Here is an 18,594-nt window from a genome sequence, read left to right on the forward strand (position 1 = left end):
TTCAAAACTCGGAAAAAATCATGAAGAATTCAATAAGCATTTCACAGTTTAGTCTCTGACATAATGTGTGCTGTCTAATAAAATCTCAATTATAAGAGCCACAGAAAAAAACTTTACATATCTCTGGACATAAACTCAGAGAGATTGACACAAATTGGTTCTCATAAAAGTGCAAAAAAGGATCCTAGTAATTGCTCCTACCCGAATAATCATAACCCTCTGATTACAAGATGCTGTGTGCCAATATGAGTTTGTGAATTGAAAGTGCTGAGATGCATTAATACAGGGCCTGAATAGTATATTGTTTCAAAATCGTATTACAGTCTTAATTCCATCTACAATAAACATCTACATGAAATTGGAGCTGCACAGATATTGACTGTAAGTGTGTGTGTGTGTTTGTGTGTGTGTGATTGTGTGTACACATATCTCTATACTTGTGTGCTCTAGTGTTTTGTAGGATTACTTCGATGATAATCTCCCGTTCTGGCTCTGTGGGAGACTTTCTCAGATATGCCCCACTGCCCCATTTATTCCGTATTGCTCTGTAAATCATGCATGGTGTAAAACCTTTGAAAACTACGCTTTTGACTCCAGGCCCTACAGAAAAAAACTATTGCAGAATTTGGAGATATATGACGTGATTAGAAATTGATGAAAGACAAACGCACCAAATTCTGCATGGCTGTTCCAAACCAGTGAGCTGTGTAGCTTCGTTCGGTACACACTTTGCTTTATTATAATGCTGGTGTCTGATTGACATGTGACGAAAGTTCTCTAAGAGTTCTCTTTCATTTCAATGCTAATGTTACATTGACTCAACATTTAGTCATAGTATAAATAGGCAGAGAAGGGATATTTGCTTATTTATTTGAACATGAAGTACAATAGTATAACTAAGCCCCTTGGACCATGGAAATACTAGGGTATCTGTCTATAATAATTCTTTACCATACCAGTATTAACACTGAACAAGGGTTTTGAGATTCTGATGCTCAAGCTCAAGCTCAAGCTCTAGATTTTGATTTAATTAGATTTTGATTAATTTTGGTTTATTGTCTGTGTCCAGCTTACTAATGAACTTACTAATCTCTTTGCAAGTGCTATAAATTCTAAAGCAGTTAATTCTTTCAGACTGGTTCATTTTTGTAATTCATGAAAAGGACCGACATAAAAGAGTCATTCGTCTGAGAAATCAGGCTTCACTGAATATTTTTGATTCACTAAAAACAACCAGGAAATGAAAAGGGCAGTTTCAGTATGAAGATAATTCAGGATGAGTTTCACTGTTAATCGAAAAATCTATATTCAAGAGCCCTACCGAGTTATATATTTTTTTGGCAGCAATGATAACATTGTAGATCAAGTAAGTTTGGTTATCCGCTGATGCAATTATCTCACAATGGCCAAATATTGCCTAATTAATCAAACTGGTGAATATATGCCTATCAATACTGACTGGAATGCCTGATGATAGTCAGATGATAGTTTGAAGACAGCGATCAAAGTTTGTCTGCTCGGGTTTCTGATTAGATTGTGGTCAGATGAGTGCCTTTGAAAGCTCTGGTTGTGAATGTTTGTCTCACAAGGTTGTGTGGTTATACATGCCCTACAGCTCTTAAAACTATTATACACTAATGAGCATGCAGTACAGTGTCAGTACAAGCATTCACAAAGTTAGTCGGTAGATTCAGTAATTATACTCCGAGAGTTGGGTAATTGGCTATGCAATTTTGGGTAGGCGTTCATGAGCAAATCTATTGTGTCCTGTTTGCCATGAAATCATGTGGGAGAAAGGCTGAAACCTCTGCCTAATTCATCTAAATTGCACAATTAATTGTATGTGTATTTCTGATTGTGTCAGGCAAACTGACATTCAAGTCACTAACAGCAACACAAAATAGTGCCTTCTTTCAGTAGAAAAACCGTTTTTAGCTCACGCTCTTAGCTGCTGCAGAATATGCCACGTTCTTGTTGAAGGTCATTATCTCTCACAGATGCATCTGAAGGTGTGAAAGTCCAGTGGAGTGGTTAATTACAGCAGATTGTTTTTATAAAACACAACATACATCTCCACTTGAAGATTTGAGAGCTTCATTTACTTAGCGAAGCACATGGAAAGACTTCATTATGTGGTTGTACAGCTGCTAGACTGCTTTTGCTGATGAACAAATATTTCACTAGATAGACCAACACCTAATCAGCACAAATGAGCCTGGATAGAAATTCACGCTGGTCTGTGCCGATCCTTTCAGTAGAGTATACTCCTTTTGAGAAATATTGTATAGATTGGATAAACCAGTCAAAAGAGTGGATTTGTCAGTGGGTTATTGATGTAGGATACTGGTCAAAAGTTTAGATTAGGTAAGTTTATGATTTTGATAAGCCTAGTATGTCTATTATGCTATTATTTTCACGATGGTTACATTTATTTGATTCAAAATAGTAAAAAAAAAAAATTGTTTTGTGAAATATTGCAATTTAAAGGAACTGTTGTCTATTGTAATATATAAAAAAATATACATTATACATTTTCAGCATCATTACTCCATTCTTCAGTGTCACATGATTCTTCAGAAATCGTTCTACTGTGTGCTGATTTGGTGCTCATGTAATATTTCTTATTATCAGTGCTTAATTTTTTGTTGAATCTGTGATACACTACCAATCAAAAGTGTGGGGTTAATAAGATTTAGATTTATTAGTTAAAAAAATCAGCAAAGACATTAAATAAATCAAAAGTGAAAGAAAAGACACGAACAAAGTTACAAAAGGTTTCTATGTCAAATAAATGCTATTCTTTTGAACTTTCATTTAAATAACTAATCCTGATTTTTTTATTTTATTGGAGTTTCCACAAAATTATTAAGCATCAAAACATTGATACTAATAAGGATAATAATTCCTATTAATTGAGCACCAATTATATTAGATGAAGACCAGAGTAATGGCTGCTGAAAATTCAGCTTTGCCATCACAGGAATAATATAATAAAAATAGAAAACTGGAAGAATAAAAAAAAATAGAAAACTGTTACTTTAAATTGAAATAATAACTCACAATATTACTAAGGACCTTATTTAAGGTCTTATTTCAGTTCATGTTTATTTTGTTTCAAGTAGTGCTGTCAAACAATTAATCGCGATTAATCATAAACGTAATAAAATAATAATAAAAATGTTTTGTAAATTAAAAATTAAATTAAATGTATGCATTTAGGAGACGCTTTTATCCAAAGCGACTTACAGTGCTTTCAGGCTATCAATTTTTACTTATCATGTGTTCCCGGGGAATCAAACCCCCAACTGCTTGATAACGCAATGCTCTACCACTTGAGCTACAGGAACACATAATATATGCATAATATATATGTGTGTGTTCGTTCTTCTGTGTATACTTATTATTTATACATAAATACACACGCATATACTTTTTTCTTTATTATTTACATGTCAATATTTATATAATTTATATTATAAATTATTTTTTAAATATTTAAAAATAACATATTTCTCTGAAATCTATACGTGTGTGTCTGTGTGTGTGTGTATATACAGTATATATATATATATATATATATATATATATATATATATATACGCACACATATACACACACACACACAAACACACATAATAAATATACACCGTACTCACACAAACATATATTACGTAAACAACATTTTTGGATGCGATTAATCACGATTAATTGTTTGACAGCACTACTTACAGTACATAATAAACATGAACTGACAGAAGACCTTAAAAAAAAACTTTTTTATTTCAGCTGGTTGCCAAGTTTAGTTTTAGTACTAAAATCTCCGCTCTTCATCTAGGCTTGCAAACCTCTTATAGTCAGAACAGCCAGCTGGGCCAAGACGCCCGCTCCCCTGACTGCCACGTCACGCCAATCTATGAAGACAGAACCTTCCAGAACCCTCTGTACCAGAGCCCCACGCACGGCTCCCAGAGCGCTAGCTCCAGAAACAATACAGGTATGTGACGAATGTCCTTCATGCACCACTGCTAGACTCAGTGAATGAGTTCTGACATTTCCACAGTGTTAATCTTAACAATGTCTGCACTGCTCACTCTCTCACTCAGGGTTTGGTACTTTACAAAGGACCACTAGTCAGTGTAGCACTCTGAGGTACCAGCGAGGGTTGTTCTCAATGGGCTCCATGGCAACACATTCTGACACCTATCGTCCTGCGCATTACCGCCAGTCCGACCCAAACTACACCAGACATGCAGCTGCCGTCGACAACGCCGTCACACGCTCGCCTTCCATAGACAGTGTTCACAAAGATCCCAGGTAAAGAGCTGAACCCAGTGATTCCAGGAACATTGCAGAAAGCTTCAAAAATGATTTAGGGCCACATTTGAAGACACTGACATTTAAAACGTGGAAACTTTGCTTGTTAATAAAACCCAGCATATATCTTCCCTTTTTGCTGCATTATTCTAACTTATTTGATTTGTTGAGCCTCCGCTACTTTTGTGCGTATGTTGCTTTATAATCTTATTTCTGGGCATGTTTATTTTGCAAACAGAAAAAGAGCGTGTCAGAAAATGTGAACCAGATCGCTTGAGTGCTCATTCACATTTGCAGTGCATATTTTAATGACAAATGCGACTGGAAAAAATAGAAGCAGGACTGATTTTTTTTTTTAAAAATTATGCGGCTAGTTATTTGTCCTGATGCAACATGTAAACACAAGTAATTATGTATATTTTATTCAAATCTGCAAACATTTATTTGTCAAATGTGGCCGTTTTGCAGATTTGTTTGTGTGTTTGACATCTGTTTTCTCTGTGCCTTTGGGGGGTTAGGGAGTTTGCCTGGAGAGACCCTGAGCTGCCAGAGGTAATCCGAATGCTGCAGCATCACTTCCCTTCAGTCCAGGCCAATGCTGCAGCGTATATACAGCACCTCTGCTACGGAGACAACCGCATAAAGGCAGAGGTATGGTTACACACACACACACATGCCAGACATACAGGCACTTCCTATGTTTTCTGGGGTTCTCAAATACAGTTGACTTTTTGTAGCTTAAGCAAAAGCCTAACCATTAAGAGAAAAAACTGAGTTATTTAAATGCTTTATGCACATTTGATTGGACAAAATCTTGGATATAAATCTGTGTAGCGCATAATGAGGTATCAATATTAATAATAAGTATATATTTTAAACTACTATTCAAACGTTTGGGGTCTGAAAAATGAATACTGTAAAATTAAAGGCAAAGGGCAGTGACAATGACAGTAATATAATGATGCACGTTTATTTTAGATGAATAAAATAACATATACTGTTACTTGCGCTGTATATAAATGTACAGAATATTGTTTAAATCAAGGATCATGTGACACTTAAGACTGGAGCACTAGTTGCTGAAAATTCAGCTTTCCCATCACTGGAATAAATTCTGTTTTAAAATATATTAAAATAGAAAAGTTAATATAAATATTACAATATATATATTTATCGGTATAGCAGATTTGACTGTGTTTGATCAAATAAATGCAGCCTTTATGAGAATAAGAGACTTAAGCATTAAAATATCCTACCAAACCCAAAACTTTAATGAATTACTTTTAGTAATGCATGCTACTTAAAAATGTTAGTTTGCATTTACAGACTGCATAAACAGACAGAAAAGCACACCTTGGAAGCATAAATGTGAACACTTGCACTCTCTTCCTATATGTGTTCAGGTGTGTCGACTGGGGGGGATCCGACACCTGGTGGATCTGCTTGACCACAAAACCCTGGAAGTACAGCGGAATGCTTGCGGAGCTCTGCGGAACCTAGTGTACGGAAAAGCCACCGACGATAATAAAGTGTGTGTGAGGAATTCCGGTGGAATCCCAGCTTTGGTTCGTCTGTTGAGAAAAACTCCAGACACTGAAGTGCGAGAGCTCGTAACCGGTGAGTGGGTGTGTGGGGTCACATGACTGAGTGCCATAAGAGAGGCTTTCTTGTGCTTTTTAAACTCCCTCTCTGTTCCTCTGTCTCGCTCTTTCCAATTTGCTTTCTTCCGCTCCTGTGGTGAGATCAGTTTGCGCTGTGAAGCTCAGATCAGAGATTAGAGTCAGTGGAACCCGTGGCTGTGATTAATGTGGAGGGACAAAGTATTTGATTAAAAGCTGAGCTGACGCAAACTTGCATGCACACACACATTCTCTCCAAGCTGGATACACTAAGTATTGCTGGATAGATATGGGTAAATTTACACTCCCAAGCAGTTTTCTTGATGCATACAGTGTATTTTACTGTCATTTCTCAAACAGAGGCAGCAGGTTTGTTCAGCAAAGATAGAGCTCTTTCTGCTCACACACATACTCACAACCACAGGGACTGTTTTGTGTTAATCAGTTTTATCTGCAGGGTTTTTTGTTACACTCCCACTGCCTCTTTACAGTTTTATTACACACCTCTTAATGTGTCTCTCATTTGTTCCTAATGAGCTATGTTAAATCAGTGTGTTAAATTACTTATTATACCTAAATAGTTCTCCTAAAAAAATGTATTCAGCCTCTTATCAATACAACAGATTTTTTAATGCGGTTTTACTGTAAACTGCTCAATGGCATGTTTTAATTTGATAAACAAATTCAAACGAGCTAAAGAATTTAAACAATGCCATTGTCAAAAAAAATCTAAAATGAACAAATTCTTTAAATCACAAAATAATTCATTAGTCAATCATTGTTACATTTAACTTCATTTTTAATACATGAATTAAATAAAGTGTAAATCAAATGCAACTGTGAGTAAAATACTCATATGTGACTAAATAATATCTGTTGTTATGATTTCTGAAGGATCATGGGACACCAAAGACTTGAATAATGAATGCATCACAAGAATAAGTAAAAACCCCCCAAAAAAACCTTTTAGTCAATGGCAATTTGATCCAGTGTACATAAAATAAGTAATTTATTCTATTTTATTAATTCCTAAATTTGATTCCTTCATTTTATATTGAAGTGTCACTTCTAGTTCTCAATATTTAATACTGTACTGTTGCAGTTTATGTGTTATACTATGTCTTTTGGGGTCATGCCTTGACAGGAGTGTTGTGGAACCTGTCGTCATGTGACTCTGTGAAGATGACAATCGCTCGGGACGCTCTCGGACCACTTACTAACACGGTCATTATCCCTCACTCCGGCTGGGGTGCGGCCCCTCAGCGAGAGGACCAGAAACTCAAACTGCACTCATCTTTGGTCCTGAGGAACACCACCGGCTGCCTCAGGTATGCCTCATGTTAATTTGAACCAGCCTAATTATACAGGGCTTCCTGTTAAGATCGATTAATCAATAGTCGTTTAGGTAACCTACTGATTAGGTGATTTTTGTAATGCATAGTTTTGCACATCACTGGTAGTTGCAGCATCATTCTTTATATTTACAAGTGAAAATGACTGTTTTTATCTAAATAAGATAACCATTGTATTGTTGACCGCATGATTGTGTGTGTGTGTGTGTGTGTGTGTGTGTGTGTCTCAGGAACCTGAGCTCAGCTGGAGAAGAGGCCAGAAGGCAGATGCGGTGCTGTGAAGGGCTGATAGATTCCCTTCTCTATATAATCAAAACCTGTGTAAACACCTCTGATTATGACAGCAAGGTTAGAAATATTCTTGGGATGGCATAACAAATATAAATGAAGCCATCCAGTTCTGATGTACAACAGTCTATAGATTGTTGGTAATATTTGGAACATGTTTGATACATTCTTGCCAGATATTTGACTAATTTTCAGTCTGTATATCGGATGACAGCTGGGAACTGACGGAGGCTTCTGATGCTTATAAAAAGGTGTTACATGTTTCTGTGGCACTCCTCGAATGGCCAAAAAATATTGAGTGCCTCTAGTGGTGGAGATCTGCATTGTGCAGCTTTGGTTATTTTTTCTTCACAAAATCTTAGTCTTGGCTTGCCATCTGCTGGAACAGGAAGCATTGAAAAAGGAAGTGGAATCCAAATAAAAATATATTTTAAATATTTGTACAATATTTATTTTAAATAATTAGTAATAATAGTTATTATAAAAAATATAAAAGCTTAGAAATATAAATAGTTATTTTTGATTTAAATTTAATTGATTTTTTAAGTGATTTTTTTAATATATCCAGGACAGTAAAATGAGGATTAGGACTGTCGATCTCCAAAGTATTCTATATTTCTTTCCTTACCCTTTTTCTCTTTTCCTGTGTTGCTAGATTGTGGAAAACTGTGTGTGTACTTTGAGGAACCTGTCATACCGTCTTGAGCTGGAGATGCCTCCGTCTCGGCTGATGGGAACCCAGGATCTGGACACGCTCCTGGGCCCTGACTCCTCCAGTAAACAGGCCGACTACAGCTGCTGGGGGCTCAGAAAGAAGAAGAAGAAGAGGTCCTGGCAGGATCAGCAGGTAATCTATCACTAAATTAATGAGCTTGGACTCTGCTTTTGTGCTCAGTTATCAAATGATTTGGGATTGTTGGAGAGAGAAATTCATTTTGCAAATAGATTTGCACAAGCCAAATGATGATTTATAAGAGCAAGGCACCAAAAGCTGTACATTTTAAATAATTGTTTTTCAGCCAATAGTCATGGAAATCCTGGCAACATTAGTACATTTTGAAATTGGTATTTCTAGCTATGGAAATCATGGAAATTAATAAAATATTTAAAATGGTATGCAAAAGCAGTGGACCTTCATATAACTCATTTTCAGTTTCAGCTCAACTCAAGTAAAAGTTTACTCAAAAGTTTAAAAAAGCTCAGCTCTGAAAGTTTTTCAGATATATTATTTAATATATTATATATTTTTTCCTAGTATTATTTTATTTAAAAATGAGTTGTCGTTTTAAATAATTAATGATTATATAATAATAAATGATATAAAAAATATATACTAATTATAAATGATTAAATAAAAAAATGGAATCAAATGATATTTTTATATTAACTTGTTATATTAACATGTTATATTATTATATTAACAGAAACTTTATTTCTACAAAAAGTAGACGTGCTGGTATTTAGTTTTGCGATATATCACGATAATGAATATGCACGGTATTGTTATCATGGGCACTTCTAAATACATAATAATTATTTAGATTACATTTATGCATTTATGCTTTTATCCAAAGCGACTTACAGTACATTCAGGCTATACTTTTTTACCTGTACCTGCATTCCCTGGGAATTGAACTCACAACCTTTTGCGCTGCTAACGTAATGCTCTACCACTGAGCCACAGGATTTTTAAAATCATCAGAATACACAATACCACTGTATGCTGTGTCAAATACGCGTGTGCACTCTAATATAAACAAGCAAGAATGAGAAGCGCATGGCGGAGCGCATGAGAGACACTCTGAATGAAAGCCAAGCGCACATTCACTTTCTGACAGCAGATGGCACTAAAATGCAGAAAATGCAGCCGTTACCCTGCAAACAAAGCAGCTGCTACTTTTTGTTTCTGAAACGTATTTAAATTATTTAAATAGCATTCAAATTTGTGTATTCACTACAGTGTTCATCACCGCACCAAATACTTAAATATTTGGACTTATTAGGCTATTTATTTTCAATCTTTTAATCTGGACTACAACATGCCCTGGATATTGTTTGACAGTGATTTGATTCTTAATTGTTGGGTCACACTTTACATTAGGGCTTCGTTAGTTGACATAAAAAAAACAAAAAATCTTCTAAACATTCATTTATCTTAGGTTATTCCAATAGGCCTATTTAACGACACGCTGTTAAAATCAAAAGTTGCGACTGTCTTATTTATTGAGCTAACATGAACTAAGGGTTGTATTTTTTAAAACAAATATTAATAACTTTTGTAGTAAATATAGTTATTTCTCATTGTGAATGTTAATGCATTAACTAAGGTTAACGAATGAGATCTAATTGTAAAGTGATACCTATTGGTTGATACCAAAATTCTTTTGCACTTTAAACAGTGTAAAATTGTTAACTTTATACATTGTTTTTTGTATTGCTTTATTGTATTTAAATGTTACATTATTTTTATTGAAAGAAAAAAATATTAAACCTGTTATACTGTATTATGACAACACTTTTTTGCGACTAAATTTCAATACCGTGATAATATTGTATACCGTGATAAAAGCATTAGCAATTAACCGTAACATGAAGATTTGATACCGGCATATTTCTAACAGAACGTTAACTAACCTATCTGTTTGTGTGATCCTGTGATGCAGTGGGATGGTGTGGGGCCTATTCCAGGATTTTCTGGAAGTCCAAAGGGGGCAGAGATGCTGTGGCATCCATCTGTGGTTAAACCTTACCTCACTCTGCTGGCGGAGAGCTCAAACCCAGCCACGCTGGAAGGGGCGGCTGGGTCTCTGCAGAATCTCTCCGCCGGAACCTGGAGGGTAGGCTGCTTGTGGTCACTACAACATAAACTCAATTATACAGCCACAGTGTTCAAAATAGAACTGAGTTATATGACTGCCATAATTGGCTAGTGGATGAAGGAAAGGTCCTGCACACACACACACACACACACTTACACCATTTGACCAGACGTAGCTTCGAGGTTCTAATACAGCAACGTCCTTTATTTTGCAAATGCTTCTAAAGTTAGGAGTAGACTAGATACCTAGATACAGTCTTGATTGTGAAAAAAATTGTGCAAACGTTAATCAAATTTTTGCTTTCCTTAAAGAGACCAACCTTTTCCTCTCTCTTTCATCATTCAGTTTGCGGCCTACATCCGTGCTGCTGTACGTAAAGAGAAGGGTTTGCCCATACTGGTGGAGCTACTAAGAATGGATAATGACAGGGTGGTCTGCTCTGTGGCCACTGCTCTACGGAACATGGCTCTGGACGCCAGGAACAAGGAGCTCATTGGTCAGTCACTCAAACTTATTGCTATGAACTCTTTGCATTCCGTTTTTATTATATGTCAGTTTTATGTGGCCATTAAAAACTGCATTGCATCTTTTAAAATAAATGTTTCCTGAATTCGGTTGCTTTGATAGGAAAATACGCCATGCGGGACCTAGTGACCCGTCTCCCTGGCAATGGGCCGTCCCTGCTGTCAGATGAGACGGTGGCGGCGGTCTGCTGCGCGTTGCACGAGGTCACCAGCAGGAATATGGAGAACGCCCGTGCTCTCGCCCAGACGGGTGGCATCGACAAACTGGTTACAATCAGCAGAGGACGTGGGGAGAGGTGCATACCTCTTTTATAGGGCTGTGTGAAGTTTCATAGCAAAATCTTTTTCTTTTTCTTTTTTTGAATGTCCTGGTGTATCTAGAATAATATGTTGTTCTCTGTGGCAGGTACTCCATGAAGGTGGTCAAGGCAGCAGCTCAGGTGCTCAACACTCTGTGGCAGTACAGAGATCTGCGTACCTTCTACAAAAAGGTACATGTTCTCAGCCATTGTTCTGTGGTGAGGGACCCTGATGTTCTCGTGACATCCAATCTGTGGGATCCAATCAAAAGCGCACAGCAAAAAATATGAGTGTGCACTGCAAATATGTTCACAATCAATATTTTTCTCTTGTTTTCAAATGAGAAATATATAGCGGTAGACTTTTATTTACAAAAACAAAAGCTTATCAATAATAACAAAGAATTCTTGGCAGTGTGATACATAAAGCAACATAACATAATCGATAACTGACAAATTAAGAGGCAAACAGGGCAATATATACAAGCAACCAAACACAAAAAGGTGTTGAATATAATCAGTAACCATGTTGACTAACAGGAAATAAGATGCATTCAAGTCCATCTGTGAAGTTTGTAATTATGATGTCTGGTGTGTTCAAGTCAATTTGGTGGTGACTATTTTTACATAAAATTCTGCAAGATTTAAAAAGTACATCTCTAAAACATAATGAATAGAAATGCATTTAATGTGTGTTCGTTTGTTTTTATTTCAGTTAAGGTTCTGTAAATCAAATTGTTTTGAATTTTGTTTTGAAAAAGTTTTGTTTACATAATATATGCATGTATACTGTGAATATTTATTATGTATATATAAATACACACACATGCATGTTTATATTTAAGAATTTTTTTATAATATATAGTTATATAATATATTTTATAATATTTAATTATATTTATAATATATAATATTTTTGATATATATAGCATGTGTGTGTATCATTTATACCTAATAAATATATACAGTACACATACATATATTATGCAAACTTTTTACATATATTATGAAAACTTTTATTTTGATGCGATTAATCGTGATTAATAAACACTAAAATATATATATGTTTATAAGTAAATAATTATGGTAACACTTTCTATAAAGCCCGTATTTATAAACATTATAAGGGTATTCTTAAGGCATTATAATGAATGCATTATGCATTATAGAAAAACTTGTCATATGTTATATTATATATATCATGAATAATCATAACAACAATTATAATACAACATTATACTTATGTATTTGTGGTTTTAAAGTTAGAGAATGATTATTTATAACACACAATGAATATCATAATAAATCTGGAGCTAATATTAATTAATTGATGTGAGTTTAATACTCCAACTGAAAAAAATGCAATGTTTTATATGGTTACATTTGATTTTGATGGTCCCCGTAATCAATCGACTATAAGCAACTTTGCAACTACATGCCAACTAACTCTCATTAGAGTATTAGTATGCTGGAGAATGGTAGAATCTAGTATGGTAGAATAAGTTTACACTTGCAAAGACACTTAAATCAGTTTATCTGTTGGTTGACCGTCAAAATAAAGTGTTAGCATATATTTACAGTAGCAGACATACTAATACTCTTACTAACAGCTAGATGATATGTAGTTGCAGAGTTATTTATCAACAGCTGTCTAAAGGGTACCATCAAAATAATCAAACTGAAATTACTATAAAAATAGTTAATATGATCTGTTATCTGATCTTATGGCTGTTTGAGAAAAAAAAAAATCTTGTCATTTATTATTATTATTATTATTATTATTACTGTTATAAGTGGTCTTTGACCGCTTTAAGTAAAGTAGCATCAGAAAAATGGCAAGATATGGGACTTATAATACATTATAACTATGAGAAGTATAATCAATTGTAAAAGGGGATGCAACATGTTCATTGTGTTATAAATCATAATACTCTTAAAAGCTATAACCACAAATAAGTAACTATTATATTAAAACTGTTCTCATGAATATTCATGAGCTTATACAACATATTATACTTTTTTATAATGCATTCATTATAATGCTTTAAGAATTCCCTTATAATGTATTATAAATACAGGATTCGTAGAAAATGTTACCATAATGATATTAATAAACAATTTGTAGTTGTGTTTATGTGCACTCATTTTGATCTTTTTGACATGACTTTGAAAAAACTAGGAAACTAATGAAACCGTAACTAAAAATCAGATAGATAGTCTGATCAAAAGAACTCAAGACTAAATGATCTTTGTCGGTTAATCTTTAGTAATTGCATCATCTGAGATGGATAATAACAGTAGATGTAAGCAGGAAGTGTGTGTTCTGTGGTTCATCAGGATGGATGGAACCAGAACCACTTCATCACCCCAGTGTCAACACTGGAACGAGACCGCTACCGTTCCCAGCCAACTCTGCCAACCAGCAACGTGCAGATGTCACCTGTCATCCAATCAGGTGGGCCGTTACAACAACAAGCAACTGTAGCAAATGTAATTCTGTAGAAGCTACAGGGAAATGACTCACTTCTTATAAATACTGATATTAACATTTATTAATGGGTTGTTTTCTTTTATTCTCCTGTTTTATTTTGTACTCTGCTTTGGTTTTTTGTGAATCGTTATTTGATTTTTTCCTCTCCACATTTAGGAGGTAGTGCCACCTCTTCTCCTGCCATGTTGGGTATAAGAGGTCATCGCTTAAATCAGCGGAGGACCCAGTCGTCTATGCAACTTCATAATTATTATGGAGACGCCAACAGAAACACAAGTCAGTATACAGGTGAGATTTATAACAGACAATAAAACCCCGCAATATTAAAAGCTTCTAATTGTTTTTGTTATTCTTGTTTCCGTCAAAATGTAATACAAATTTCAGATTTTTTTTTTTTTTTTGGTCTTTTCAACTGTTGATATCAATGCTGTGCATTCAGGGAAAAACAATATTAATCAATAAACTTAAGTTCCCCCCTCTCAATCCTTGTCAAGTTCAATCAAATGCCATTGGATGATAAAAAGGCCCATTATATACTGTACATTATTACGTCCTGAGTATTCAGCTTTACTCAGAAATCTGCAGCATAGTCACTCTTGGAAATCAACAGAAGAATCTGTCGGTGAATTAAGAAGCTGGACTGATGTGCTAATAGATATTTCACCCATGCTCTCTTCAACTAATAGAGCAATCAGTTTTATTCCCCTGTCTGGTCGGAAGCTGTAATGGCCATTCATTTAAGAGCACTTGACCTCCGGAGTTCCTCTTTATTGATTGGTGGTACTTGGGCCTGGAGGGTCTGATTATGTGGCTGTGATTCAGAATGTGTCAGGTCTTCATTAGACCTGTTGGGCTGTTGAACCTTTTCCGCCCATCTAACCCTCATCCCCGCTCTCTGCCCTGACTGTGGCCTTCACAGGATTAGAGCTTCACCACAGACTGAACATTTCTATAAAATACAAATACAACACCTTTAAACGACACATTATAAGATAACGTGGACGATTATGACTATACCTGGTAAATAGAAAAGTATTCATTTTGTTCTTGTGATAGAAACCGTGTTTTAATATTTGTGTGCATCTGTGTTCAGGGTCTGGAAAGCAGTCTGCCTATTTTATCAGTTCCTATCCGTCTCCTTCAACCGAGGAGTCCCGCAGATCACAGGTGAGGTGAAGAAAGGAAACTGCTGTATCTGAAGCCGGCTGAACCCATATGTCTACTGTAAATGATAACCATTGACGTGGTTTCAATGCGTCTAATCTCAACAGATGAAGTTTACATAATCCATTGGGTTTATTCCTTGATCATTACCCACAAATAATCTGTGGTCAAAAGCACCTGGGTTTAGTAGCACACACCTTACGGAATTCCTTTTTTAAGATTTAAGGCAAAAGTTTTTTTGCGATTTTCACTTATTCTGAGTCTTAACTTTAGTAATAGCACACTGTAAATTTAAAGATGTAAAGGCTTGTTCACACCAACACTAAATGTCTTAAATGTTTTAATATGAATGATGAATAGACTCAAAAATTCACATGCCATCATTAGGATTTTTATCGATTTTATTTTACACATTGGTCTGAAGAGACAAATTGCATGTGATAATTGGACAAATATTATGTTGCAAACCTTAAAAGCTTTAATGCTGATATTTCTATGAACATTAGGCTTTGAAATATTGTCTATTGTACAAACATAAAAAGACTGACAATTTGAGATCTACTTCTGACATAAAATATAGGATAAGATGATTTTAGTATGGGATTATTATGATGGTAGCAGTTATTCTTCTGTTAATAACTGTACTAAGAAAAAAAACTTGTTTCATAGCTTCTTAAACATTTTGCATTTAACTTGATGTACAAAAAAAAAAAAAAACAATCTAATTTGGATAAACACATATGTAATAAAAATAAAATGACAAAATTCTCAACAAAATTACTAAAACTAAAATTTTTAAATAAAACTAAAAATATATAAAAAATAATATACACCAAAATATGTAATAGTAATATCTACTTACAGTATTTTTCGGACTATAAGTTGCACCTGAGTATAAGTCGCATCAGTCCAAAAATACGTCATGATGAGGAAAAAAACATATATAAGTCGCACTGGACTACAAGTCGCATTTATTTAGAACCAAGAGAAAACATTACCATCTCCAGCCGCGAGAGGGCGCTCTATGTTTTCAGTGTAGACTACAGGAGCACTGAGCTGCATAGAGCGCCCTCTCGCGGCTGGAGACGGTAATGTTTTCTCTTAGTTCATTTCTCTTGGTTCATGTCAAATTAATTTTGATGAATAAGTCGCACCCAACTATAGGTTGCAGGACCAGCCAATCTATTAAAAAAAGTGCGACTTATAGTCTGGATAATACGGTAATAGTGTCACGATTGTGTTAGCTTTGCGACAGGGTTTATTCTGAGATAACAACTGGCTGGATGTACATTATCCTGCTTATTACACGGCTAAAAATATAAGTTTTTACCATATATGTTGAAATTACTGCTGAAGTCTTCCATTTTAACATGCAGTGGTTAAGTGTTTTCAGTCACAAGGTGGCGCCAGACAGACAACGATAGCGGAATGACTCGTTAAGCATATAAAGGAAAACCGGACAAGATAACTCTTAGTACCTGGATGTGGTTGTTACCTGGGAATAACGTACTGGTGGATGATGCGATTTACCAATCAGAATCAAATATTCCACAGAGCCGTGGTATAAACTAAAATGAGAGAGAAAATAAAATCGAAACCTAAATAATAAATAACTTAAATATAATACTATAATAAATGAAAGTATTTTCTCCAAAAAGAAAGAAAGAAACCAAAAGAGACAATAAAGAAAGTATTAGCAGATAATTGTATATAAATATATATAATAAAAATTTCAGACAAAGTCTCTCTAATATATTGTGTCAGAAATGTTTTATTATTTGTTAATAAATGTAAATTATGCTCAAAAAGGCACTTTTTTGTCTGCTCTTCTAGCATGGCCGGCTCTACTACCCAGATGAGGGAAATCAAAGCACCTATGACACTTTTGGAATGTACCTGTCGTCTCCGATGGGCTACGAGGATCCGTATCTGGACGAGCCGGTTCGTTATCCTGTGGTGAGCGAGAGGCAGGTGCTCAAACCCAATACCAACTACGTGGACTTCTACTCCACCACACGCAGGCCTTCATACAGAACTCAGCCCTACCCGGCCTCACCTGACTCATGGGTGTAGGCATGTACATGTGTGCATATTCGTCCATGTAACGTGTAGCCATAGATAGAATATTGCAAAGAGGTGTTACTCCTTAAGTCAAATCTGGGTCAGTGGATTCCAAGAGTGTTGTATGGACAAGCTGTTGCATATGAAGTGACTGGTTCATTATCATTCGACAAATTGAATTTGTTTTGTGTGCGCAAACAAGCCTGTGCAGTGACATTCATTTTTTCATTTGGATGTTTGCGCGTGTGTGCGTTTGAGTGGAAGTGTGTGTGTGTGTACATAAACGACAGATTAAATGCTCAATTAAATTAACTTGAATTAGTTTGACCTGGGATTGAGTGTGAGCCAAAGACTTTACTTTTCAGTATCTGCTGTTTTTAAACAGTGAAGCGTGTTTGAAGTCTGATTTACTGACATCTTGAACCATCTTTTTATGATTTGAATTTTCATGTTTTTTTTTTCCATGGCATGTTATTATAGTCACCTCAGATTTTGAGCCAAATGAAAAGGTGTAACTAAATTACATATCGGCTGAAATAAAGAAATAATAGCAGTGTAAAACAAAAAAGAAAAAAAAAGAAACCCTAATAATAATGTTCTGTGCAATGGAAAACAAAAACGTCATTTTGTCTGGTCTCATTGCTGTAACCTACTTAATGTAAAGATTAATGTATGTTCCATGGAGTCTTGTACAACTACGTCAGTTTAGTGTACAACCGTGATCTGTGCTACTTAGCACAAAAAACTGTGCCATGATAAATCGCTATGTAGAACTGTGTGTATATGTAAAAGACCTTCTGGAAGCAAAAGTTATTATTATCAGAATATTTAGATGTAATAAAGATATCATTTGTTTTTATATATATATATATATTTGATGTTGGATTATGTTGTTTATTCATCAACCACAAGTTCAGTTTTATTTTCAACTGGTTTTCGCACTACAAATTGTGTTGAAACACTCTTTATCAGAGAATGACCCAGAAGACAGCTTTCAGCTTTGCAATAGCTTTCATTTGGAAGAAGCTATTTATTAATACAACATTAATATGCTTATCAAATTTCCATTCAGAATCAGAAATGACACCCAGATGTGTATCATTGGCGTGCATAATAGCAGACAGTGGTCCTAAGCTGTTCACAAGTGAAGTCCTTGCAATGTTAATGGGTAAGATGTTCCATCGATAGCCACACGGGGACGCTGAAGAGGCGATTAAACTTGACATAAATGGAGCAGCACCACACTATTTCAGCAGCTGTATCAGGACAGATATTATGCACTAGTGGTCTGAGGGAGTGAAGCCCCTGATACATATCAGTATGTTTATTTTCTTCTTCCTGGTGAGTTATTACTTCTACATCATGTTCTGTCGGCACAGATTTATAAGCGGTCAGTTCCTGCTCCACTGAATCAGATGAACAAAAGGGTCATTCTCAACAACAAGAAAGAAAGAAAGAACATGCTTGTGGTGAAATGCGGGTATTTTCAGAAATGTTCTCTGGTCAAGTTCATACACTTTTTATAAATTATAACTTGCTTAAAAGTAAGTTAGTCCTATTATCCTAACAAGTTAAATTTAGTCATTACTCCATGAGGAGATTAATTAAATTAACTTAAAAGATAATTTGTTTTTCTTAAGTTTTATCTAACATGATAAAATGT

General features: G+C 35.2%; 2 protein-coding genes across 6 annotated transcripts in view; one reads left to right on the forward strand and one right to left on the reverse strand.

Annotated features, from left to right (window-relative positions):
• The window catches only part of LOC127959944 (plakophilin-4-like), a 42,461-nt gene extending 24,665 nt beyond the window's left edge, over positions 1-17,796 (forward strand). For 4 of the 5 annotated variants that reach the window (XM_052559440.1, XM_052559441.1, XM_052559443.1 and 1 more), the window contains 15 exons: positions 3,836-3,994; positions 4,104-4,314; positions 4,833-4,965; positions 5,718-5,931; positions 7,078-7,261; positions 7,516-7,633; positions 8,229-8,420; positions 10,237-10,410; positions 10,738-10,888; positions 11,020-11,212; positions 11,323-11,407; positions 13,553-13,670; positions 13,863-13,994; positions 14,800-14,873; positions 16,704-17,796. In XM_052559440.1, coding sequence (XP_052415400.1) covers positions 3,836-3,994; positions 4,104-4,314; positions 4,833-4,965; positions 5,718-5,931; positions 7,078-7,261; positions 7,516-7,633; positions 8,229-8,420; positions 10,237-10,410; positions 10,738-10,888; positions 11,020-11,212; positions 11,323-11,407; positions 13,553-13,670; positions 13,863-13,994; positions 14,800-14,873; positions 16,704-16,943 — 2,378 coding nt within the window. In that variant the 3' untranslated portion in view covers positions 16,944-17,796. The remainder of the gene's footprint in view (positions 1-3,835; positions 3,995-4,103; positions 4,315-4,832; positions 4,966-5,717; positions 5,932-7,077; positions 7,262-7,515; positions 7,634-8,228; positions 8,421-10,236; positions 10,411-10,737; positions 10,889-11,019; positions 11,213-11,322; positions 11,408-13,552; positions 13,671-13,862; positions 13,995-14,799; positions 14,874-16,703) is intronic. The other variant, XM_052559442.1, reaches the window with a different exon arrangement.
• Positions 1-18,594, reverse strand: part of LOC127959948 (WD repeat, SAM and U-box domain-containing protein 1) — a 173,511-nt gene that overhangs the window by 63,308 nt on the left and 91,609 nt on the right. The gene's annotated exons all lie outside the window — the stretch shown is intronic.

The sequence above is a fragment of the Carassius gibelio genome, chromosome B6, assembly GCF_023724105.1.
Source record: "Carassius gibelio isolate Cgi1373 ecotype wild population from Czech Republic chromosome B6, carGib1.2-hapl.c, whole genome shotgun sequence".
In the NCBI taxonomy this organism is placed as follows: domain Eukaryota; kingdom Metazoa; phylum Chordata; class Actinopteri; order Cypriniformes; family Cyprinidae; genus Carassius; species Carassius gibelio.